The 26030-nt window shown below is 40.2% G+C and overlaps 2 protein-coding genes across 4 annotated transcripts in view; one reads left to right on the top strand and one right to left on the bottom strand.

The window, feature by feature from the left end:
* LOC102177400 (lanosterol 14-alpha demethylase) lies at positions 448-16621 on the top strand. Its single transcript, XM_018047439.1, has 10 exons — positions 448-811; positions 2659-2757; positions 5064-5240; positions 6450-6576; positions 8359-8533; positions 9412-9531; positions 9924-10119; positions 11384-11479; positions 12036-12204; positions 15329-16621. Exons 1-10 carry the CDS (start codon positions 635-637, stop codon positions 15505-15507), a joined length of 1515 nt encoding a protein of 504 aa, XP_017902928.1. The 5' UTR covers positions 448-634; the 3' UTR covers positions 15508-16621.
* Positions 17615-26030, bottom strand: part of AKAP9 (A-kinase anchoring protein 9) — a 171666-nt gene continuing 163250 nt past the window's right edge. For 2 of the 3 annotated variants that reach the window (XM_013963121.2, XM_013963118.2), the window contains 5 exons: positions 24963-25195; positions 22994-23079; positions 21534-21684; positions 20565-20704; positions 17615-19471 (listed from right to left, as the gene is read on the bottom strand). In XM_013963121.2, coding sequence (XP_013818575.2) covers positions 19437-19471; positions 20565-20704; positions 21534-21684; positions 22994-23079; positions 24963-25195 — 645 coding nt within the window. In that variant the 3' untranslated portion in view covers positions 17615-19436. The remainder of the gene's footprint in view (positions 19472-20564; positions 20705-21533; positions 21685-22993; positions 23080-24962; positions 25196-26030) is intronic. The other variant, XM_013963119.2, reaches the window with a different exon arrangement.

Raw genomic sequence — 26030 nt, forward strand, 5'->3', positions numbered from 1 at the left:
TTGGAAGTCTCCAATTGCCCAGGACGCGGCCCTCCACCGGGTTCAGGTGTGGCGCCTTTCAGCGCCCAGGCAGGGGGCGGCGCCCCGGCCACCCGCCCCGCTGACGCCACATAAGCCGAGATCACCTCAGCCGCGCGCGGTGCAATCACCGAACGCGCGCCGCCGCCGCCGCCGCCACGCCGCAACCCTCCCTGAAATCCTTCCGCCCGCCCCATTGCGGTGTCGCGTGCTGGCGCCCCGCACCAAGGACAAACAGGCTCGGGTGGCCCGCGATTCTTAGGGGTGACCTCCTCTTAAGCCTGTGTTTCTCTTCTGTCTCTGCACTCCCCGTGCCACAGGTGCAGCCTGCTTCTTCAGGGCCTCTCTCTCTCGGCGCAAGGAGACTTCGGCATGAGGGATTCCATTTAAGGGGCGTGACTAGAGGCAGGCCCCGCCCCATTCTGTGACGTACAGGGTGGTGTGGGAACGAGCCGGTAGTTGTAGGGGGTGGGGCTGGGCTTAGTACGAGACCTCCTGGCCGGGGCCACCTCCTAACGCCCATCTGCAAGCTTCTCTTTCTCGGTGGATTCGGAGGAGCCGCGGCAACCTCGGCCTCCAGCGTCTCTGGCAAAGTGACGCGGGGGTGGCGGCCGGGATGGTGATGCTGGACTTACTGCAGGCGGGCGGGTCAGTGCTGGAGCAGGCGATGGAGCAAGTAACGGGCGGCAACCTCCCATCCATGCTGCTCATCGCCTGCGCCTTCACGCTCAGTCTGGTGTACCTGCTCCGCCTCGCGGTTGGCCACCTGGCCCCACCACTGCCGGCTGGGGCGGTACGTGCACCCCTGGGGGTTCTGGTGGGGGGGAAGCTGCGACCAGGGCGACCGAAGAGCTAGCGAGGGGCTGGCACCGCGGTGGTGCCGAAAAGTGGCGGCGGGCACGCTGGAGGCTGGCGTTGGGAGGGGGTCGAGAGGCAGCAGCCCCGATTCTGGTGGCGCGGGCGGTCGCGACTGCCCTGACCTTGCTGAGCTTGGTGCTGGGTGCCCTGATGTCGGCCGCGTGCCTCGTCCTCGTTGGGGTCGTGTTTGCCGCGACTGTGGTCTTAGAGATGGCTCTGTTGACCGAGGCACTGCCGGTAGCCCTAGTGGCCAGGGTTGGGGTGGCGGTTGTGGCCCTGAGCGTCCGGATGACGGTACTGGCCGCAGTAAGGGGTGTTTCAGCCCTGGTGGGGGCCCTGTTGGTGGTGTTTGGGGCAGCTTCGGCCCTGGTGGTCTTCATCCTGGGTGGCTACCCTTGAGTGGTTCAGTGCTCTATGGGCTGTGTAACCCCCAGCGACGATTTTACATCAGTTTGGAGAGGAATGTGTTCAGTTTGGTAGAGTGAGCGTCATGAGTGTTGCAGGAACCTTCCTATGATGCTAATAAAATACTAGATTCTCTAACTTAGAGCCTTTACTGACCACTGGCTTCTGTTTCCCGAATATATGTGATGAATGCGTTTTTAGCCAAACCAAGTAGCACTGACAATAGAATCCATTTTTTACTGACAGTGGAAATCACAAACTATTGACCAAGTAGTTTTTGAAATGAGTTTTGTTTGACCTCTGACAGGCATGAGGAAGTTTTTTTTTTTTTTCTCCTCCTATGTGTGGTATTTTTGAGGAAGTATTATCTTTGGAAAGACAACTGTAGTATTTTAAGATTGTTGCTACTATTGTCCAAAGAGTGAGTTTGTAGAGCTCCTTTCTCTTTGAGAGTACGAAAGATATGAGGACTGTTGTCCTTTTTCATAACTGCACGTTTGATTTCAGGAGACTTGATGCTGTAATCTGTGAGTCTCATTTTGAGGCATCTGAAGTACACTTTAAGCCAGCGTGCTCAGTGGTTCAGTCGTGTTGGACTCTGCAACCCCATGGACTATAGCCTGCCTGGCTCCTCTGTCCATGGAATTCTCTAGGCAATACTGGAGTGGGTTGTCATTTCCTCCAGGTGATCTTCCCGGCCAGAACCTATGTCTCCTGCTTTGGCAGGTTGATTCTTTACCACTGAGCCATCTGGGAAGCCCGGAAGTACCTTTTATAGTGAGTGCTAAAATGTTCCTGCTAGAACTGATTTTCTCTCTTTAAAATCAATGGATCTAGATCATTCCTTGAGAGAGGCATGATAATGTGTTCTGTTGACCCTAATGAGGAATGTAGCATCTTAAACATTTCCCTTCTTTCCCTCAAGTTACTCTGTTTTTTTCCCATTGTGGGAGCAAAGATTTAGGCAAGATTTGGGGACTAAAATTGTCAGTGGTAGTAGAAATAAGTGCTCAAGAAACCATAGTTTGAGTTTAGTGGGTTTTTTTACTATGGTTAGGAAAGTTGTCTAGAGCCACTGATAATACTGGGCATGTTCTAGAAAGTGTTCAGCATTTATAATTGCAGTACTGTGATGTTTGTCTGGTCATTCATCTTATACCAGGTTTTGAGTTTCTCTTCTTTTTCCCAAAGCTGCCCTCTCTGAGGTATTTGTGATTTGCTTGTTGTGAAGTTACTTTTGGTGCTTCATCTTTTGGTAACTCCTTAATATTAAGGACAAGTTTCTTTCTTTGTTTCTTTCTTTTTGAATTGTGAAACTAAACTGAATGTCTTATAATAGGAAATGTAAACTCGAAGTTTTTTTGTTTTCTTTTGCAGAAAAGTCCACCATACATTGTCTCTCCAATTCCATTCCTTGGACATGCTATAGCATTTGGGAAAAGTCCAATTGAATTCCTAGAAGATGCATATGAGAAGGTAAGTGTTACAAATCATTAAAGGAAAAGAAATTAGTGCTTTTCCAATTTTCTTTTAAATGGGGGAATATTAAAAAAAAATGTAATCTTATGCTTATCCCTAGTACAGGTAACAGATAAAATTGGAGCTGCTCTGGGTTAAGAACTCGAGAGGTCTTAGAGGCCCTCTTACGTTCTCCTTTGTTCTGGGATTGTCTCTGAGGAAATTTAGATCTGGCAACTATGGTTTAAAAACCACTGGCCTCAATTTTGTATTCACTGATCACAGTTAACATGGATACTATTAATAATTGACCCTTTTTTTTAAACCATGCATCTGTGGAATTTTCTAACCCCCTCTCTTGTCCCTCCCCCTTCAGCAAGTTTCTGTACTTAGTCTCCGTTTCCACACCTCCTCCTTACTTACTCTTTAGTCCGCTCGAGTCTGTCTTTCAACCCCTTCACTCACGAGTACCATGTCCTAATGTCGTGAACTCAGCTGTATTTGTCAGTGATGACCACTCTCGCCTTAGCTGCGGCTTCTCTCACTTTTTCTTCTGCTTCTGTGAATGCTGCTTTCGTAACTCATTTGACTGTTGAGATTCACTGAGGTTCGGTCCTTGGCCTTTACTCTTTCCTAGCTGATCTTGTCTCTACCTGCAGCTTCAGTTTTTAGCCACATGAAGTGAAAGTGTGAAAGTGTTAGTCCCTCAGTTGTGTCTGACTCTTTGTGACCCGGTGGACTGAAACCCACCAGCTTCCTCTGTCCATGGAATTACCCAGGCAAGAACACTGGAGTGGGTCGCCACTCCCTTCTCCAGGGGATCTTCCCAACCCAGGGACTGAACTGCATCTCCTGCACTGACAGGCGGATTCTTTACCTCTACGCCACCTGGAAAGCCCAGCCAGATGTAAATGACACCCAAATTAAAGTCTCCGGTTCAGGTCTCTTCTTTGGTCTTCAGACCTGGATATCCACCTCCCACATGATTTTTTCTTAGTTGTCCAAAGTCACCTGAAATCAAACATTTAAAAAACCTGACCCTTTGATTTTTCTCTCTAATCCTGATGGTCCTTCTTGTTCACCTTCCTCATCATTGTTCTACCAGTTTTGCAGTGTGCCAGGAGCCTAGGATTCACTCTTGATACTTCCTGCTCCATCCATCAATTCATTGCCAAGCCTGCAGATTTTCTCTTCAGAATAATTCCACATCCTTCTGCTTCTGTTTCCACTGCCTCTCCATTACATTGTCCCGCGTGCTCATCATTAGGCTCCCGTAACAGGCTTGCTGGTCGTCTGGCTCTCCTTCAGCTCCTATCCCTCCCTCCTCTCCATCCAGGAGCCAGAGGGATCTTTCTTTTAAAATATGCACAGGTTAGTGTCTTTCCCATGCAGTTTAAGACCTTCCATCTCATTCCGTTGCTTGCAAGGATACAGCTCCCTGAATGTGGCTTATAAGGCTCTGTATGGCCCTACTAGGTAGACTCATCACATCCTTACCTTCTCTTTTACCTTTAGAACTCTGCGCATGCTCTGCCGTCAGGCTAACTACTACCCCTCCCCGTGCTTTAGGTCTCAGCTCTGGTGTCTTTCTCTCTTTTTAGTCGTTTTTATCGGTTCTCTCATCAAAGAGCTGCTTTCCTTCGTGTAGTACTTGTCGCATTTGTAATTTTACATTTGTTAATGTACTTATTCAATTGAGTTGTATCTTTTTAAATAACCTGGAGTTTCTTGAGTCAGAGACAGTATTTTTCTTCATGATTGTATCCCCAGTAACTGAAATCTTTAATAGTAATCAGAAAACTGCAAAGCAAAGCATTTAGCACCTAACCAGATTAACAAAAAAATTAAAAATGAGATCATTCAGTATTGGTGAGATAGTGGTAAGACTCATAACTAAATAAAATTTTGGTATCTTCACATAGCAAGGACTTTAGGAAAGGTCATATTCTTTGGCTACTCCTGTAAATTTACTTTTAATCAAAGGGGAAAAATATCTATATTCTCAGAGATATTCATTACATAATTATCCATAACAAATAAAAAATGGACGCATCAACCATAGAAAGAACAGTTGATATGCCTGTGAAAGATAGGGAATATTTTCAATATAAGGAGTGAAGAAGGCAGAATAGAAAGTTTTATTTATATTTTATTTGGGACTGGATGAACATAATTATACATTTGGACAAAGACGGGGGAAAAATTGCATTAAGGTCTGTGAATGTTTCGATCTTCAACAGTGTATTATTTTATTGTTTAAGATGAGTGTCTTAGCGCTTACAGATCTTTTGGTAACATCACTGTGGGTATTTTTCTCTCTTCAGTATGGACCTGTATTTAGTTTTACCATGGTGGGCAAGACGTTTACTTACCTGCTGGGGAGTGAGGCTGCTGCACTGCTTTTTAATAGTAAAAATGAAGACTTGAATGCCGAGGATGTCTACAGTCGTCTGACAACACCTGTGTTTGGGAAGGGAGTCGCCTATGATGTGCCTAATACAGTAGGTGACACTGTTAGCTTGAAGAAAGACAAACCTACACTATACAATTTATAGCTAGTAGTGTAAGCTGTATTGCTGAAGTGTAGAAGAGATTACTCCTTGCCTCAAAACTCTGAAGAATCAGGAGGCATTTATAAGAAGGAAAAGCAAGGGTAGCTGACAGAGAATGGGTATTTTGCTTTATAGCTGCTGGTGTGGACTAAACAATTTTAAAGGGCTTCCTGTGCAAAGCAATATTCATAGAATCAATGAGAACTTAGCGTGTTAACATTTGATTTGAAGTAGTAAGAAGGAAAAACTTATTTCATCAGAAAGGCCTCCTATTAATACTTTCCTACCTCCTACCTGAAATTCTAGGGTGAGAGCTCTTCTGAGCTAGATGTTGTTGGTTTTTGAAGTTTGTGTGATTTCTTTGCTCCCCAGAAGGCAAATATTTAAGTGCTGCAACTTGGTATGAAATGCAGATCCGATAATTAGCTTAATTACTTGGTGCAGCCTCTGGCTATCAATGTACCATGCATTACCCAGTACTCTAGTATAGCAGCTGAGAATTGACATTAAGTGTTGCTTCTGGGGATTGAGGAGGTATGGAGGAATGAACAGCTCTCCTTAAGACCAAAAGTGAAAGCCTAGGTTAATCCCTCTGGTTGGATATATCTAACATAAACCCTTTGGGGAAGATCTATTTTAAGAACTTCCCCAAAGGGTTTATTATCTCAGTGTGAATTTATTCCCACTGTATAATATTCTAATTAAACTTTTGGAAGATAATGTGAGTGAGGAATGATATTTGTTTGGGAATAAATGGTAGAATATGTAAGAGGATAAAAATATTACCAAAGCATAATGGACCTTTGGGAGACTGTGTTGGCATCTGGGTTGGGTTGGAAGACTAGAATATAATGGAATAGGAGGAGGCAGCCTTGGAGTCAAAAGTGGGGAAAGCATGTATGTATAGGAAGGAAGGCCAGAAGTGGGGTTTCTAATTTATCATTTGAATTGGACCTGCATAGCATGTGTCTACTACATGTTATTTCAGATAGAAGCATGAAGTTTTATCTGGTGTGGTGAAGAAAACTATTTTATCTTTATTTTCAATTTTTTAGAAGATTGCTTTCTTTGAGTATTAAAGAGTTATAATAACCCAAATGAGTCTCATGATAAAACAGAACTGTGTTTTAATACTTGTGTACCCTTAATATTTTGAAGGTTTTCTTGGAGCAGAAGAAAATGTTGAAAAGTGGTCTTAACATAGCCCACTTTAGACAGCATGTTTCTATAATTGAAAAAGAAACAAAAGACTACTTTAGAAGTTGGGGAGAAAGTGGAGAAAAGAGTAAGCGCAATATTTTGGTTTCTCGTTTGTCCGAACATGTCTGCTTTTCTGTGACTAGAAATGTTAAGAATGTGTGTGTGTGTGTGTGTGTGTGTGTGTGTGTAAAGAGCACACTACAACATGTGTAAAACCACCTTGCATGCCTGCATGCCAAATCGCTTCAGTCGTGTCTGACTCTTTGCCACCCCGTGGACTGCAGCCCGCCAGGCTCCTCTGTCCAAGTGATTCTCCAGGCAAGGATACTGGGGTGGGGGGATCTTCCCGACCCAGGGATCGAATCCACGTCTGTTACGCCTTCTGCATTGGCAGGCGGGCTCTTTACCACTCATGCTACCTGGGAAGCAAAACCACCGTATGTTTAATGAAATGAACATGTTACGGAGTTAAAAGACTTGAGAGGGAGTAATTATTGTTGCTCACTTAGCAAAATCTTAAAATATTTTAATTAATTTGCATATTGTTTAGCTCAATTACATAAAAATGATTCATGATTGAATTTTGCAATAAACCAAATGTAAAACTTACATTCAAGGTCATTTTAAGATAATATATAAAATAAAAAAATTTGCCTTCCATGTCAGCAAGTTGAAGTCTAAAAGATTAAATTATATATGTAATACATTATTTTTCTAAAGTTGTATGGTAATGAGTTATTTCAACAAAAATGTAAGATTAAATACATAAGCTTGCTGTACTACCAAAAGAGCGATTTTAGCTGTTCCCAATAGAAATTTTAAAAAAACATTATTATGTGCTTTCTCGCATTATGTAGGGAATACATTGTACGTAACGTAACATTCTTTGGACTCTGTGAATCTAGTTTTTATACTGGACTGCAATTAAGTGTTGCCATCAAAACCATTGCCATAGCCCTAGCAGGAAGCAACCTCTATCTACAGGGCAGTGAGACTGCTGGGTAGGTCATCACATTCTGGATCTAGTCTTCAGCTTCTACAAAAGGTCCAGGAACCTGGTTTTATTTAATAGACCTAAATTTTATGTGACATACTTGCTATTCTGTGAGAAGCTGATGTATGTATAAATGAGAATGCTAACTGAATAAGTACAAATGAGATGCAATTATGGGACGAAGAACAGCATAATATTTCCTGCACTTCTCTTTATTGGCAATCTAATTGGAAAGCCAAATGGCGACTAGAAATTCGTTTGGTGAACATGGAATCAAAGAACAGGATATCGGCTGGGTAATTGCTGTGACTTTTAAAGTTTCCTCCAGGTGTGCTTACCTGATGCATCTGTCTCTAATGTTTGCATATACAAGATGGTAATTAGTTAGTTTTCTTTTAAGACTTTTTCAAGACTTCAGGCTTTTTTCCCCACTTATGAATTTCCCACTTTTGATCTGGGGAATAATCCCTTCTTCAGTCTTTGGACTGCTCTTTCTTAGAAAGCACCTTTTTATCCCCTTATGTTCTAAATAACCTTTTTATTGCCTTTATTATACTGTGACCTGGAACCCAGATAACCACACTCATTTCCATCTTCTTTTTATCTTTTTGAGATGAAGGGCTCATGAGTCTGAGTGAGCTTTTAGTTACCTCTGTGGCATCTATCTTGGCTCTCCAAAGAGGTGGGCTGCCTTTGGTTTCTCTTTATTGTAGCCTGTCTGCAGGCTTTTTTCGATGGTGTGAAAAGGATCTTGTTGGTTAATGAGTTAAAATTTTATTCTCATTCCCTTCACAGTACTTTTGCATCTCTAAGAAAACAACATTTCAAAAGAATTTTGGGCAATAGTAATGGGAATGATGTTTTTCTCTCTAGATTTGTTTGAAGCTCTTTCTGAGCTCATAATTTTAACAGCCAGCCATTGTTTACATGGGAAGGAAATCAGAGGTCAGCTCAACGAGAAGGTGGCACAACTGTATGCGGATTTGGATGGAGGTTTTAGCCATGCAGCCTGGCTTTTGCCAGGCTGGCTCCCTCTGCCTAGTTTCAGGTATGGATAAAGAGACGATGCTTGGTCATTTCACTTTGTGTTTAATTACTGTACTATTGGTTTGCTTTGCATTAACAAAAATAAAAATTAAATATAGAAACAAACAAATTGGGGGAGATTATTAGCCTCCCTTCTTCTGTAAGAATTCAGCATTTTTTTACTCAGTGAGCTCATTTAACATTAGGTTTCAGTTTTAGAAAGGTGAATTTGACTGTCCTGATAGTTTAAAACCCACTTGTCCCATATATTCCTTGTACTCAGGAATGTTCCTGAACTCTACCTAGAAGTGATGCAGCTTTCTAAGCACTTGAAAGTATTTGACTAATTTGTAGTTTATTGTGAAGTTTCTGTGTTTTGAAGTATCCATACCTTTCTTTGTCTCCTTGTCAGCTCTGTTGTGATCTCCTTAAGAGCAAGGATCATCTGTGATACAGAGAAACACTGCTCACAGGACTTGACATGTAGCTTAGTGTTTTGCCTATTAGTAGCCTTTATTGATTCATTTCTGTTCGAGGAATGGGAGTTATTCAAATTTTAAATCCTGTAGAAGAACCAGAGTGAGTCTGTCCTCTTCAAGAATTAATTTGCTTAGAATTGGAATTTCCTGTTAACATAAAGGTGTATTGCTGCTTTCTTTTAAAATGGAAAATGGTTGTAAAGGAGTAATCATTTGAGTCTTCAGTTACAACATAGGTAGTGTGTTCAGAATCAGGGATATGTATGTTATAACACATTTCCTGTCCTTAAGGACCTTAGAAATTCCTAACAATATAAGATTTTCATGAATTCTTTTTTTTTCTCTTGGTTCTGAGTTTTGTCAATTGATACCTGAAAGTATTGCTTAATTTTTTAAAGTCGTCTTCATGTTTGAATTATAGACGCAGGGACAGAGCTCATCGGGAGATCAAGAATATTTTCTACAAGGCAATCCAGAAACGCAGAGAGTCAGGAGAAAAAATTGATGACATTCTCCAAACTTTACTAGAGTCTACTTACAAGTAAGAGCTCTTCAGATCACATATTAAACTGACGCAGGAAATTCTACATAAAAAACATAGTTAAATAATATGTACATTTAAAAAGTAATAATACTGGCAAAAATTAGTAGATATGACCTTTGGACTTCATAAATGAATGAGACATAAATTACTGGGATCCTGTGCCTTATTGGAATTTAGTACCGTGCATGTGAAAAGTTTCCTAGTAAACTGCAATGAAGTCTTTGTAATCAATGTCATAGTTTTTATTGGCCTCTCTTCTCTAAAGGGGGGGAAAAATTGGACTTTTGATGGGCAAATGCAAGAGGAAAAATGAACTAATTTTTACGTAAAGGTTGGGGCATGAAGTGCGTCTGCAAATGTTACATTTGTGTATGTGGTCCATTCTGTAGGGATGGGCGTCCTCTGACGGATGATGAAATAGCAGGCATGCTTATTGGACTGCTCTTGGCAGGGCAGCATACTTCTTCAACCACTAGTGCCTGGATGGGCTTCTTTTTGGCCAGGGACAAAACACTTCAAGAAAAATGTTTTTCAGAACAGAAGACAGTCTGTGGCGAGAATCTGCCTCCTCTGTCTTATGACCAGGTTTGTGGGATTTTCAGCTTCATTGCTGCTTATGATACTGAGTGTGTGTGGCTGGTTTTTAAAGGGGACAATTTGGGATCTTCTATATACTATAGAATAAATTGATTCTTTTTAGAAAATTCATCATAGCTTCCCCTGAAATGTCCTAATCCTGGATCTGTTTGCTGGTATTTTGTTGAGGACTTTTGGACTATATTCACAGGGGATAGTGGGCTGTAGTTTTATTGTTACGTCTTTGACAGATTTTGGTGTCGGGGTATATTATTGGTTCTCAGAGAAGGAGTGTGAAAGTGTTCGCTCCTCTTTTTCCTTTTAGGAAGGCTTTGTGAAGGACTGGTATTACTGCTTTCTTAAATGTCTGGTAGTATTAACCAGTGAAGCCATCTAGGCCTGTGCTTTCTTTGTGGGTAGTTTTTGATTACTAATTCAATGTCTTCCCTTTTTACAAACCTATTCAATTTCTTTTTGAGTTAGTTTTTGGCAGTTTGTGTCTTTCTAGGAATTTGTTTCATCTAGGTTATCTAACTTGTTGGCAAACAGTTGTTAAAGTATTCTCTTATCATTCTTTTCTATTAGGTCAATAGTGATGTCTCCTTTTAATTCCTAATTTTAGTAATTTTTACAGTGATAGTTAATTACATACTATAAAATCCACCTATTAAAGTATATAATCCACTGGTTTTTAAAAATATTTTCAGAATTGTGAAACCATCATCAGAGTTTCATTTGAAAATGTTTACACCACTTCCAAAAGAGGGCCACGAGCAGTCCATTTCCCCTGCCCCTGGCAACCGCTAATGTATATTTTGTCTTTTTGTATGTGCCTGTTTGGACATTTCATATGAATGGGATCATACAGTATGTAGTCTCTGGTGACTAGCTTCTTTCACTTAGCATGTTTTCAAGATTAATCCATGTTGTAGCATGTATCAGTACTTTAGTCTTCTTTATTGTGAAGTAATATTCCATTGTGTGGCTATACCACTTTCATTAACCTCTTCATCAGTTGATTGACATTTGGATGCTATGAACATTTGTGCACAGGTTTTGAAAAAGCTGAAACTAATGATTTTTGCTAATGTTCTCATGCTTTAGATGGGTAGCTTTTTGCAGGCCCTTCCCTGCCATTCGTCAGAGTGATCTGTTATCTTGGCTGACCATGGACAGAAATAAAACTGTTTTTATTCAGCCACTCTGAACTTGTTTGTATCCTGTTGCAGTATGTTAAATGTTTGTAAAACCTGGAAAATGTTTCTCTTTTTAGCTCAAGGATCTCAATTTACTTGATCGCTGTATAAAAGAAACATTAAGACTTCGACCTCCTATAATGACCATGATGAGACTGGCCAAAACTCCTCAGGTGAGTCTCCTGGCTAGAGCTTTTCCTCTGTGGCCCTAAGTTTTATTTATCAAAAAGAAATAGTGTAATATCAAAGAGAATTTTTTAAAGATGTAGAATAATCACTTGTACATAATTTTCAGTTTTACATATTCTAGATATAAATATTTTTACATAACTGCAGACAGTATACACGCTCATCCGATCTCCCTACGTTTTAACAATTAGGGCTTTTACAACGGAAGTGTATTTTTTCCTTGGTTTTTTAAAAATAACATATATGTAGTTGTAAGTAATTGCTTAACTGTGGAACTGTATAAATTGGATTGTGAAAGGCTTCTTGAAATCCCATCCCCAGCCCCATGGCATTATTTTTTAAAATTTGTGTGTATCCTTCCAGCCCAATGTTGTGTAATATGGAAATCATCTTGAGTTAAAATAATTTTTAATTGGCCTACTAGCCAGTTTTAAAATATATGTATATTTCATGTATATTAGTGCTTTATTATACAATGATCTGATTATTTGGTAGACTATTTTAAAGTTATCTAATGAAATGTATTGCTTTCATCTGTAGACTGTGGCAGGGTATACCATTCCTCCAGGACATCAGGTGTGTGTTTCTCCTACTGTCAATCAGAGACTTAAAGACTCATGGGTAGAGCGTCTGGACTTTAATCCTGATCGCTACTTAGAGGATAGTCTAGCATCAGGAGAGAAGTTTGCTTATGTGCCATTTGGAGCTGGTAAGATGATTACGCTTCATATTTGAATAGTTACTTCTGGTAACATATTTGTTAAATAATCCGTGTGAATTTTATTTACAAATATCTTCCCCTTTTCTTATGGGTCCATGCTTGCAGACATTTGTAGGAGTGTAATCTCTGCAGGCTGGAAGAAACATTTCATTTCTACTAAAGGAGACAGTTCTGTGAATCCTTACATAGTGTTCTGTTGCCTTTTGTAACCCATCTGGTTTTATAGTTCTCATTTTTGGAGTCTACCCTGTTTTCCCTTATCATGCTATTTAAAGCTCTTTGTGAATTCTGTTTTAAAGAACTGTTGAAGTTAGCACACCATTTGGGCATTTCAAGCTAAATATGCTGAGGTAATCAGCATTTCAGAAAAGAGTAATGGCACGGAAGCTTTTCTGGGTTGTTAGTGAGCTTTTGGTTCTTTGTCTATGTATTCTTATAATGTTCTTTAAACTTGGACAGTAGTCATGTATGGATGTGAGAGTTGGACTATAAAGAAAGCTGAGCGCCAAAGAATAGATGCTTTTGAACTGTGGTGTTGGAGAAGACTCTTGAGAGTCCCTTGGACAGTAAGGAGATCCAACCAGTCCCTCCTAAAGGAAATCAGTCCTGAATATTCATTGGAAGGACTGATGCTGAAGCTGAAACTCCAATCCTTTGGCTACCTGATGCGAAGAACCAACTCATTTGAAAAGACCCTGATGCTGGGAAAGATTGAGGGCAGGAGGAGAAGGGGATGACAGAGGATGAGATGGTTGGATCACATCACCAACTCCATGGACATGAGTTTGAGTAAGCTCTGGAAGTTGGTAATGGACAGGGAAGCCTGGCGTGCTGCAGTCCATGGGGTCACGAAGAGTCAGACATGACTGAGTGACTGAACTGAACTGAAATTTGGACAGGTAGTGCCTAACTGTGCAAACCTATGCATTTCAAATAAGATCCTAAAATAATGCAGGCTGACTGCTTTTCCTCCAGTAATTTCTCTAGTCATTGGTACTTTGTACAGATAAACTGTATTCTACGACTTATTTGATTTCTCCAAAAAGACCATTTAAGTGACATGACTTGTTTATCATTGGTCACACCTTTTCCTCACGTAAATCAAAGTATAAAGTCCTTTGGGAACTTTAGATCTTAATAACTATTAAGACCCCCCCTTTGAGCTTCCATAATTTGTTAGAATGGCTCATAGAACTCCAAAAAGTTTGCTTACTGACTGATGGTTTTAGTTCAGTTCAGTCTCCCAGTCGTCTCTGACTCTTCGCAACCCCATGGACTGCAGCACGCAAGGCTTCGCCATCACCAACTCCTGGAGTTTACTCAAATTCACGTCCATCGAGTCTGTGACGCCATCCAGCCACCTCATCCTCTGCCGTCCCCTTCTCCCCGCCTTCAGTATTTCCCAGCACCAGGTGGCCAAAGTATTGGAGTTTCAGCTTCAGCCTCAGTCTTTCCAGTGAATATTCCAGGGCTGATCTCCTTTAGGATGGACTGGGTCGATCTCCTTGCAGTCCAAGGGACTCTCAAGAGTCTTCTCCAACACAGTTCAAAAGCATCAAGTCTTCGGCACTCAAGCTTTCTTTATGGTCCAACTCTCACACCTATACATGACTCCTGGAAAAACCACAGCTTTGACTAGATGGAACTTTGTTGGCAAAGTAATGTCTCTGTTTTTTTAATATGCTGCCTAGGTTGGTCATAACTTTCCTTCCAAGGAGCAAGCGTCTTTTAATTTCATGGCTGCAGTCGCCATCTGCAGTGATTTTGGAGCCCAGAAAAATAAAGTCTGTCACTGTTTCTATTGTTCCCCCATCTGTTTGCCATGAAGTGATGGGACCAGATCCCATGATCTTAGTTTTCTGAATGTTGAGCTTTAAGCCAACTTTTTCACTCTCCTCTTTCACTTTCATCAAGAGGCTTTTTAGTTCCTCTTCACCTTTAGTTACTCTTCACCTCACTTTAGTTCCTCTTCATCTGCATATCTGAGGTTATTGATATTTCTCCCAGCAATCTTGATTCCAGCTTGTGCTTCATCCAGTCCAGCATTTCTCATGATGTATGCTGCATATAAGTTAAATAAGCATGATAACAATATATAGCCTTGATAACAATATATAGCCTTTTCCTATTTGGAACCAGTCTGTTGTCCCATGCCCAATTCTAGCTGTTGTTTCTTGACCTGCATACAGATTTCTCAGGAGGCAGGTCAGGTGGACTGCTGGTTTACTGCAGAAGCATGCAACTCAGGAATAGCCTGACTGAAGAGCACAGAGCAGAGCAGAAGGAAGGGGTGTGCCACCCCCACCCCCAAAGTCACCTCATGTTGCAAATTCAAGTTGTGGTTCAGAGGGGCTTGTTATGAGTAACAAAAGGCTCTTTTCTTCTTTGACCTTTATTGCTCTCTTCACTTAAGAAATTCCAGTGGTTTGAGGAACTCTGTGCCAAGAATGGTTGACTAAATACGTATTTATTACAAATCACATTATCAGAGGTTGTGATACCTTTAGTAATGAAGTCAGATTTGAAGTCTTAAGTCCTGTAACATGGTTCTCCTCTTTCAAGGTTGCTTTGGAGATCTAGTCCTTTGCATTTCTCTCTGCATTTTAAAATCAGCTTGCCAGTTTTTATATGTATATGACCCTTTACATTTGGATGTGTTGCTATTGTCAGTGTATTAAATTCCTTTTCCATAATCATTTGAAATGGTGTTTAAAGTTTTGATTGGAAGGTTCATATTATTAACTTTTAACTATGGGTCTCTTGGAAGAGATGTTCAGAATATTCTAGTATATCTCCAAACTTGATTACCACTGTGTGTTTCAAACGTTACATATATTCAACCTAGATAGATGCTGGGTTTCAGGAAAAAAACAATTGGAAAAACCATTGTATAATACCCCTGTGCTGCTTCCCCTAACAGACATTAAAAATCTCTTGGGATTTTTATGGTTACTTACACTGTTATGAAAAGAATGTCTCTTTACTATAGTATCTGTATATCTGCTTTCCACCTTTAATTAACTGTAGATAAGCAAATTTTATCATTCCAGACTCAAAGAGATGAGAAAGAATTCCAACCAACTGTTATGGAAACTTTTTTTTTCTTTTATAGGGCGTCATCGTTGCATTGGGGAGAATTTTGCCTATGTTCAAATCAAGACAATTTGGTCCACTATGCTTCGTTTATACGAATTTGATCTCATTGATGGGTATTTTCCCACTGTGAATTATACAACTATGATTCACACCCCTGAAAACCCAGTTATCCGATACAAACGAAGATCAAAATGAAAAAGGCAGCAGGGAACTTAAATCTGAACATCTGTAAACTGCGAAAGCACTGAAGAGAATGTATGAAACAACTCCCAGTATGCTTTTTTTTTTTTGAGTTTGTAATTTTAAATAAGTTTATTTAAGCTTATGGTTTTTATGTATTAACTGAACAGCGCCATCAAATCCAATGGCATTTCAGAAATTTCCTAATAGTTTTATGATGGATACTTCATATGTTCACTTTAAGGAAATCAAGCTCATTAGTTTGGGGGTGAGGATCTTTGGTAACTGGCAGATTCTAAATGACACAATTTCCAGGTGTTAAGAGCATACATAGCTCTTGGCAAGAAAGTTCAGAGTATTCAGATCTTGTACTAGATCTCCAAGTATAAAAGCCCAGTGAAATATCTGGAAACCTTAGGTTTTTCATTCATTTACTGGGCAGTGTATGTATATGTAAGGATGGGTGGGGAGGGAATAAACACATTTAAAGCCTTGGATAAAAGAGAATCCTATTGTTTTGGTATGATGATATTTAGCAATGATGGAGCTATATTGTAGGAAAATATAGCCTTTGAAATAGCTGGAAGCACTGTCTGTAGGAAACAGATTTCTGACAATGACTAATTATATTTCTTGAAAAATAATTAATACAAAAGACTGCTCGTGTGACTTGACCTAATTACCGAATATCACATATTTATCTGCCTGATAAATCTGTATCTGGGTCCACACAGTCCATCTGTGTGGAAGTCCAAAATAAAGTCCTTGAAGGATAAGCTTTGTTCTCTTTGGCCCAAGGTGATTTCCATTTCCTCTCTAGAGTCTAATCAGGGGTTTTTGTGATTAGTTCTGTTAATTTAGGTTAACAAGCTGTTTTTTCTTTGTTAAATACAAAACCTGAGATCAGGAACTGTGGCTTTAAGACAACAGTGCAGGGTTTCTTGGGCGTGTATTTCACTGGTCAAATTCTGTGAAGCCTGTGTTCAAGAATCAACTCAAATTATAACTGGAGATGTGACTGTATTACAGCTCTGTTTAAAAGGTTAGAGGTCTCATGTTAAGCTATTTGTGAAGGCAAAATCTGTGTTGAGTTTTTCACATTAAACTATCTTTGAGAATATAGTCTGTATTCATAAATTGTGAAGTGTGTGGTTCAATGAGAAAAATTTAGGAATCTAGGAACTGGGATGGGAAACAATAGTGCCATTTTTATTTGTACTAATTTCAAACCATAATATTTTCTTTATTCATGAATTTAGGTAACCACATTAGTATCAGCAGTATCCATGATTCTGCAAACAGAAATCAGATACTTTTCATATCACATTATAGATGTCTTGTAACTTTATCACTAAAATTATGGTATTATAAGTCTGTCAGATCTGTTAGATCTTATTTCTTTACTCACCACAAAAATTCTTTACAGTATGTCTATATAACTGGTTCCCTTGCAATCCTATATACTGTATGTTTTTAAAAACATTCTTCTGGGGACTTCCCTGGCGGTCCAGTGGTTAAGACCTCATCTTCCAGTGCAGGGGGTGCAGGCTGGACCCCTGGTCAGGAGCGAAGTTCCCGCATGCCTCGGGGCCAAAAGACCAAAACATAAACCAGAAGCAATATTGTAATAAATTCACAAAGATTTTAAAAATGGTCCACATCCAGAAAGCATTATTTTGAGAAGGGATCCACAGTTTAATGAGATTGCTAGACAGGTTCATGGCACAAAAAAGTTAAAACTCTGTGGTAAGGCTGGTTCATGTTTAGTGAATAGTTATAAAATTTAACAAAATTTAGTTTTCAACTACAGGCTAATTATTAAGAAGCATTAACAAGTCTGACTCTGGAGGCCTAATGTTATAAGCAAGAGTACCTCTATGAGAGCATCTTTGAATTGGATAGCAGGAATGCTGCTTAACTGCTGAACTATGGTTAATAAAATTTAAGATTTTGCATCATCTCTGGGCATGGCTTTGAGGAAACACCTTTGGATACAAATAACCCTAAATTTATATAATTAGGTAAATATGGATTAATCACAAAAATACCCATTTGGCTTCTAAATGACACTGTATGTAGACTTAAAGTTGATACAAAGGCACAGAGGAAAACTCTTCTTCGATGTGGGGAAAGAAAAATCCCGGTAATATTTAATTCTAAAATTAGGACAACTTTCTGAATTTCTAAATACTATATATTTGAGATAAATAATAAGGTGATATGTACTTCCATAGGCTGAATGCTTGTGTCTCTCTAGGTTTGTATGGTAAAGTGAACCCCCAATTTGTTGGTGTTTGTAAATGGGGGAGGTGATGAGGTCAAGGGGGTGGAGCTCTCACGAGTGGGATTAGTGCCCTCATAAGAGAGACTTTAGAGATTACCCTTGCCCCTCTGCCATGTGAGGACACAGAAAATAACAGTCTGCGAGACTAGGAAATCAGACTCTCACCAGATAGCAAATCTGCTCAAATCTGCTGGTGCTTTGATCTTGGACTTTCTAGCCTTCAGAACTGTGAGAGATAAATTTCTATTGTTGAATAAACCACCCAGGCTATGGTATTTTGTTACAGCAGCCTGGAGAGACTAAGACATGCGCTAAAAACTAAGGCTCATTAAAAATGAAGAAGGTTCTTTTTGGCTGCACCTTGGAGCTTGCAGGGTCTTAGTTCTCTGACCAGGAATTGATCCTAGACCCTGGACAGTGAAAGCATAGAGAAAAAATAACATAAAAATGGGCTTTAAAAAAAGAAGTGAGATCCTAGTATTTATGGAAAAATAGCTTTGAGGCTAGATGCTTTATTGATTTTCAACTTTTAAAGTCAAGCTATGGACAAAAACATAGCAGATATGGTGCTGATTGTAAGATACATGGAGATATTAACTAACACCCTTGACACTATGATAGGAAAGTTTGGCTTCAGGAGATTTTAGGGGAGGGGGAGGGGGAACCTTTATAGCTTCATCTTTTGAACTGGAAAACCAAAAGTTACTATGAAAACTTGATGAAGAAAAGAAACGGAAAGGTTTAAGATAGTCTCTCAAGTTATAAAAAAAATCAGAGCAGACAAAAATTAGCTATAGTATTGATATTGAAAGGAAAGGAAGTCCAATGTTAGAAAATTAAAGGTTAACTGTCTTATTGGAAAGTCAGTAGACCATACTGAGTAAAATATATCTAGAGTTGATATGTCTGGAACTAAAGGTATTAGCACATACTGCAACTGTAATTGTTGTCTATCAAAAGAATTAAAAATATCAAAACTATCCTTGAGTCTAAGGTTGGAGCAGGAAGGATGGGGCAACATTAGCTTTGCATCCTAAGCTCTTGTGAACATTATAATTTGTAGAAGTGAGCATGTGCTGTAAATATAATTTTAATAAAAATGTAATAAAATGTTAAATTATAAAAAAATGAAGAAGGTTCGAATACAGTGTAGTTAAAACGGTGAAGTCATTTTTATTTCAGTACTTGACAAAATACCCCATAAAATTCAAAACTTCTACCATTATACAAAAATAGGTCTCTACAAGTGATATTATCTGTCTTCATCACCAGTAGCAAATATATTAGGCAGAAACATGTAACTTCAGTAGCCTTATAAGAAAAGTGCAGGACACCTCAAGCTACACATTCAACTGTATCATAATGCCAAAAGTTTAATCTTTTCACCCATTAGATAAATAACACAATGTTTATAATTTAATCATTTAAATTAGCATTCCACAAATATACACGTAATTGAATGATTATTGTGCATGAATACATACACGGTGCTTATATGTACAAATTCCAGTTTGTTTTCATGTGCTGGCAAGGGCTTTGTATACAATCATAAGCTGTGTTCGCATTGGTCCCATTGAAAATCCACAATACAAAAGCACAAAAGAACCATTGATTTACAAAAGGAAATCTGTTTAAAATCAATTCATGATGTTTCAAAGGATTATCTTCTCATGCCAGCATGAAACTGAGTTGAACCTATAAGACAGGAATAGGATAGTTCAATGATTTCAGATCAGATTGTGACTTAGACTAACTAGTTCATGATGGGCAGAAGATTATTCCCTATCATTAAAAAAAAATGCTTTGTTTGCTCTTAAAGAAGTTTTATTCAAATTTGATTTTTTTAAAAAGAGATTTTGAATATATATATATTCAAAAGCATCTGTGGCTGTCTCCATAGCATGCTAAGTGAGATTAACATTAAGATTTTCTGTAAAGTGCCCTGTGGGCTGAATGTTCTATACAACATTTTGCTCTTCAAAATCCTGTGCAATTTAGATGCTCAGAACAACGAAGTCCAGCTATGATAATAAGTTTCCTATAGCAACAAGTTGTTTGAGTTGGACAATTTCCTGTATGAAGAGATAAACTATTAAAAATAACCAGTGATGAGTCCTATCTATTTTGTAGGAATAGCAGAAAAAAGGGTCTCTAATAATAGTTATATATATATAATATATGTCTGTCTGTGTGTATGAAAGTTGACCTAAAGGTCATTAAATTGAAATGATTGAAAACCTTTGAATCAGGAGTGAACTGAATAGAGGGAAAGAGGTTTTTCTCACAATCCACTTCTAAGAATGAAATTTTTTGTGTGTTTTTGAGGAGAACAAATAAAAGGTCATCCTTACAGTCTTTGGACTGGGATGGGTTCCTCGCATCATAAAAGCACAAGGTCGGAACAAAGATTATAGCTGCACTAAGTGATTAAAGAACCCCTGTCTTCCTCTCGCCTCCCTATGCCTTATCTGCATGCTCAGAAATGACTGCTTTGGAACAAGCCCTCCAGCAGTCTCTGGAAGCTTCAGAGTATCCACACATCGGTGCTCATCGTGCATCTCACCTAATCTTCTCAATGGGACGAGCAGGGATTTTTTTGGGGAAGAGTGGGATCCAGGGTGATAAATCCTGTTTTGTCTTAAATTCCTAAAGTGTAGCCTGATAACTCATGCACTGAACTAGAAAATTTGATTAATAATGAGGAAAGTCAAAGAATTTCAAAAAGAGAAAGAGTTCCAGGTCTATCTAGCACTGTGGTGCTGCCAATACTTGGTTAAGCTGAGGGTACCTGACTGTACAGTTCCAAGTCGTCTTTGCAGTGCCTCTAGCCGAGTGATATAATCTGTCAGGGCTCTGTCGGGATCATAATTCTGAAGCTGAGAACATGCTAAGGAACCAGGGTTTAAATCAGCTGGAAGGCCTGGGTACCTATGAGATTAAAAATATGAAGATGAATCCAGATTATCCAGAAACAATGCAAGCAACTTACCAACCTACCTCCACCCTGCCCTCAAAAGGCAGACCACATGTATACTCCCCAATCTATATGTATCCCCCCACCTCTAAGTCTGCCATGTGTTAAGGAAAAAACTTGTCAATAAATTCAAAGCAGTCACTAAGTCATCAAAAGAATGTCCAACACAACTGCTATTGCAGAGAACATCAATGAAGGCTGCATGTGTATAAATACATCTTGTCCTGCAAACTTCAGAGATTTTTTTTCATAATTCCAAAGACTCAATTTTAGTTAATGCCTTTCTTAATGTCTAGCCACAGCACATATACTGAATAATGCTTGATCAGCTCTGTTTCCTTTACCCCTGGAAACCAATTACAAATTCAAAAACTATTTTTGGTTCTGGGCATTAGCTTATGTAAACAATATATAACTAACAACATGTTTAGCTATTTCATTGCAAAGAAGTCAAAGACCCAAGAGTGTTCTTCATTCTCTGTTATTAGGACTGATGCTGAAGCTGAAGCACCAATACTTTGGCCACCTGATGCAAAGAGCTGACTCACTGGAAAAGACCCTGATGCTGGGAAAGACTGGGGGGACAGGAGGATAATGGGGTGACAGAGGATGAGGTGGTTGGATGGCATCACCAATTCAATGGACATGAGTTTGAGCAAACTCCAGGAGATAGTGGAGGACAGGGAATCCTAGTGTGCTACAGTCTATGAAGTCACAAAGAGTTGGACATGACTTAGTGACTGAACAGTTACAACACTGGTATAGATTTTATCAAACTCTTACCTATTCTGAAACGGCAAAGGAGACCTTGGATAGTCCAGATCTGATCTTGAGCGGTACGCAGTATGTCTCGGTTCTCCATAGAGCTCCAGCCCGCCAGAAGAATGATAAAATGTGTCAGTCTTTTCTGCACCTAAAGTAATCCAAAATGTACCTTGTAAAGAAAAGAAAAATACCAAGCCCTTGAAAAATTTCTACAAAACAGATAAGGTTCAAAAGATTGCACTACACTACACTATCTCCTATTTATAATCATTTTCAATTATTCTTGCTACAGAAATAGCAAGATAAATTGCTAGAGAAACAATAGTATAGCGTATTTTTCTTACCTTTGAACATTAGAATTTCTGATAATCTGGAACTATACCTCTAAGAAAAAATTTTACTTTCTTACTCTGAGTGAGGAGTGTCTAAGTGTGTGTGTTCTGAGAAAAGGCAATGTGGATGAACAATATTAGACTGTTAGTGCTATTAAGTCCTTTCATCACTCTATTCTACTGACTTTCATTGGAAAAAACTGGAACCAAGACATACTAGCTTACAACACAGAATTCATTACGGTTTAAATTTCAGCTGTTTCAGTATAAGGATGTATGTGTGTGTGCTCAGTCATGTCTGACTCTTTGTGACCCTATGGACTGTAGCCCTCCAGGCTGCTCTGTCCATGGAATTCTCCAGGCAAGAATACTGGAGGGGGTTGCCATTCCCTTCCCCAGGGGATCTTCCTGACCCAGGGATTGAACTCGCATCTCCTGCGTTAGTAGGGAGCTTCTTTACCACTGAGCCACCGGGATGCATGTTTCAAAAACACTTCTTTTAGAATAATACCAAACCTATTTCTTCTGCCTCTGCACAGAAGATGAAAAGGTGGTTCACTACCAGTGCATGTCAGCTATGCTGTGTGTCTATAGCTCTGTGTGCTCCCCAGCTTCTGATCTGCTCCTTTTGCCTGAAATGCTGAAGCCCTAGTGTTTGAGTATAGAGAGAAGGATTTTTAACTTTTATATCACCTATTGGTAAACCCAGAAACCTGTTTAATATTGCTAAATTGTGAAAACTTCAAATTGAAACTTCCACATAATAGAGCAATCCTATCTCAAACCAGAACCTAAAATGCAGCTGAACAAAGAGTGGGCTCTGGAGCCAACTGCTAGGGCCACCATTTCCTGCCGGGTAATTTGTTGCAAATGACAAAAGCTTTCTGTGCTTCAGTTTTTCATCCATAATTTTGCTTACGTCACAGAATTGTGAGAACACATGGAAAAGAGTGGGGCCTAGTGTGAACTAAGTGTGCCATAAAAATCAGCTCTTTTACTATTCTTCAGAACAGCAAGGTCCTCAGCTTTGTTAGTTATAAGGGCTCTGCCTTTGGACAACACAGGTCCCAGAACACATTACTTGGAAGGTATGCAGTAATTTTAGAGAAATCACCAACATAAGAAAAAATTCTATTTTGACTTCACCTGGATTCAATCCAAAGCCATCCCTGTTAATATTGATGGAACCAGAACTTGTGACTCGATGCCACCGTCGAACCAAAAATTTCATTCTGAAAAAGATTCCAATGGAAAATTTCACAGAATATCTATAGTGTAAAGAGTATAGACACACACTTTCTACAGAATTCAAGTCATACATTTAAATATTAATACAGATCAAATTTCAATATAATCACGCGGTTAATATTTTGTAAATGTCCCCTGGTTTGTGATGAAACTAACTGAAACAGAGCAGGGCTGTTCCCGTGAGACACAGAGGGCTTCTGCTGCCAGGACCACGTTCTGGCTTCAGAGGAACACGGGACACAAAGAGAGGAAGAGCAAAAGTAACAGAAAAGGGAAGCTGGACGGGCAAAGAAAGGGTGAGGAAAAATGAAAAGAGGAGAAAAGCATGGAGCCCAAGGGCAGAAGAGATGGAAGGAGAACAGAAAGATCCTTAAGTTGGCAGTGAGAGCGAGTGGGGAAGCAGGAAAAGGAGTGAGGCCATGCAGTCAGGGATGAAATACAGGAGTGAGGCCATGCAGTCAGGGATGAAATAACAGTGCTGGCTTCAAAAGGAACAGGGGTTGCTATGTCACAACTCAGCTGTAGCAAGTTGCTGCCTGCCCCATTCTGTTCCCAAGAGCTCATGGAGCACCAGTTTTGATTTCTTATTCCAACTAGTTTCAAGGCTCGGTTTTTAGGACAGTCAAAATACAATGAACATACAAGAGAAGAAGACAGTGACAGTGTGAAGTCCTTCAATGGTAACTGGCTCTCAAGGAGCCTTCCCGAGTCCTTGAAACGGAAATGAACAGCTAACTCTTGTGACCTCTCACTTACTGCCGGGAGGTCCGTGCATATTGCTCTGCCCAGGAGAGAGTGAGCGGCCTTTGGCCTTCAAGGATTAAGCCTCTTTTCTTTGTCAACGCACCTCCCAGCACTTAACCCTGTATAGGCTGTACCAGGTAATGAAGGGAATGAAAGGAAGGAAGAAAGCTCTTTGCTTTCTCCAACCCTCTAATTCTTGTACCAGGGCTGAGAAATGTCAGAACCCGACAGGAAGCCATCTGGGAGACACAGTCTGTAGGCTGTAAGGTCCTGGCAGTGTGGAGGCCAGCTGAGAAGGGCAGTGAGGAGCTGAGAGATAGCACATGGTCCCCAGGACACAAAAACACTAATACCACCTCTTATTCTGCCTCTGTGGCCTTCTGAGGTACTTGTGAGTAACCTGAATACAATGGGATTGGACAGTACTTTAAAAAAATGTCCTTTGAGACTGTCTGCCTCCTACAGAAGCAAAGGGAGGGGCTGCAAGGACAAAGCATCGAGGTGTCTGGGTGCATCCAGCCAGGTGAGAGGGCGGCGGGAGGCTGGGTCGTCAAGGGAGTCAGATTCTTGGCTCCACTTCAGCCACATACAGAGTGAGCGTGGGAGTGCCTAGCTTGGAAGGGCCAGAAAAGGAGCAGCAAATGCCCCAGCAGAGCCCAACACAGACTCATGCCAGGGATTTCAACAGTTGGGCTGCTGGAGGGGCCATGGTAGTAGTGAAGAAAACGAAGCTATGTCAGCCGAGGTAACTTTTCAAAAAACAGTTTTCTCCCTTATGATCTCTTTCCTTTATACGTCTGAACTAGTTCATGGGCTTATTTAGATTAAAAAAAGAGAGAGAGAGGGACCACCCAGACCGGATATTCCAGCTGAGTCACTGGCTGGCTGCCTCTGGGAGGGCCCTTTCCGTAGGGTCTGTCCGGTATGAGGTGAAGTTCCCCTCCCTTATTAGAGGATGAAAACCTGCACAGAGGGAGGCATGTTTCAGTGACGGCAAGTGACTCCTACTGGATGACTACAGGGCGCAGGAGGCAGAGCAGAGAGAGAGGACGAAAAATAACCAAGTTTCTCAGAATGCGAAAATGCATTCTCTACTCAATGCCTTTTCTCTCGAGTACCTCACCTGGAAATCGCCATGGACACTCTGACGGCTGACCGAAACCTGGTGAAGCCCTTTGGTCGGTTGGTGATCACCTCCAGGTCTGTGAAGGCCGGCTGTCCCCCCATGCGGGCCAGGAGGGCCAGGGTGGCCTCCTCACACTCCTGGAACCCGCCCAGTAACAGAAGCAGGTATTTCTTCTGATAAATGAGAGCTTTCCGAAAGCTTTCTGCCCTCAAGTATTTGCCATAAATCCTCTGTGTTTAAAGGGAAGAAAAACAGAAGGACATTATTCAAACCGTTCTGCAGGGGAGGATAATCTAGACTTTATTTTTAAAAAGTAGCAGGAGTAGAACGGCTGGTACCTCATCACTGTTTTCTATTTTACCAGCAAAGTGAAAAGTAAAGCTAGACCTTGATACTTCCACTTCCATTTAGTCCATGAATTTTAGCTCCTATTCGTTGTATTTAATGTAAATATTTTTGTCTCAGCCAAAAATAGTATAAAGCTTTTAGAGTACAGAGTATAATAATACAGAGCTACTTTTATTATTATCACCACATTTAACTTTTTCAGTGTTAATATTTTCTATCTCTTTAAAAGTCATAAACTTACATTCACGCCATAGTTGGAATAAATATTACAAACATTTTCTTTTTTTTGATTTTAAGTTAACTGATTAAGGTAGCTGCACTATTAATACAATATTCATTATGAGTCATAAGAGACGCCATTTAGAGGGCTTACCATTGCCGAGCATGATCCTCTAATACTGACAGTACTAGAGCTTCTATATGGAACTGAAAAGCTACCTTCCTGTTGGTCTGTTAGGGATGAGACTGTGGGAATGGGGACCATGAGCTCAGGGTGCTGCTTCTGTGACCTCTGTGAGCTTAATCTGGTCCCAATTCTGGGCATGCTTTACCACAGGTTTTTTGTGACTAGCTAGAGACCTCATTCAGGACAGACTGAGACACCCGGAGAAACCACCTCAGTGTGGCCTAAAATTCTTTAGCCTGACCTAATGGTTAGTGAGAGACGAAGTAAGGCAAAAGCACAGGACCGACGTCAGGGTATGCTTAGCTGGAGGA

Source organism: Capra hircus, chromosome 4 (genome assembly GCF_001704415.2).
Source record: "Capra hircus breed San Clemente chromosome 4, ASM170441v1, whole genome shotgun sequence".
Classification (NCBI taxonomy): domain Eukaryota; kingdom Metazoa; phylum Chordata; class Mammalia; order Artiodactyla; family Bovidae; genus Capra; species Capra hircus.

Bases quoted from the DNA above. Each gene is read 5' to 3' on its own strand.
- LOC102177400 (XM_018047439.1), top strand. From the start codon at position 635: ATGGTGATGCTGGACTTACTGCAGGCGGGCGGGTCAGTGCTGGAGCAG. The intron at 10,120-11,383 runs GTTTGTGGGATT...TTCTCTTTTTAG, and splicing joins CTCCTCTGTCTTATGACCAG to CTCAAGGATCTCAATTTACT. The intron at 12,205-15,328 runs GTAAGATGATTA...TTTCTTTTATAG, and splicing joins TTATGTGCCATTTGGAGCTG to GGCGTCATCGTTGCATTGGG.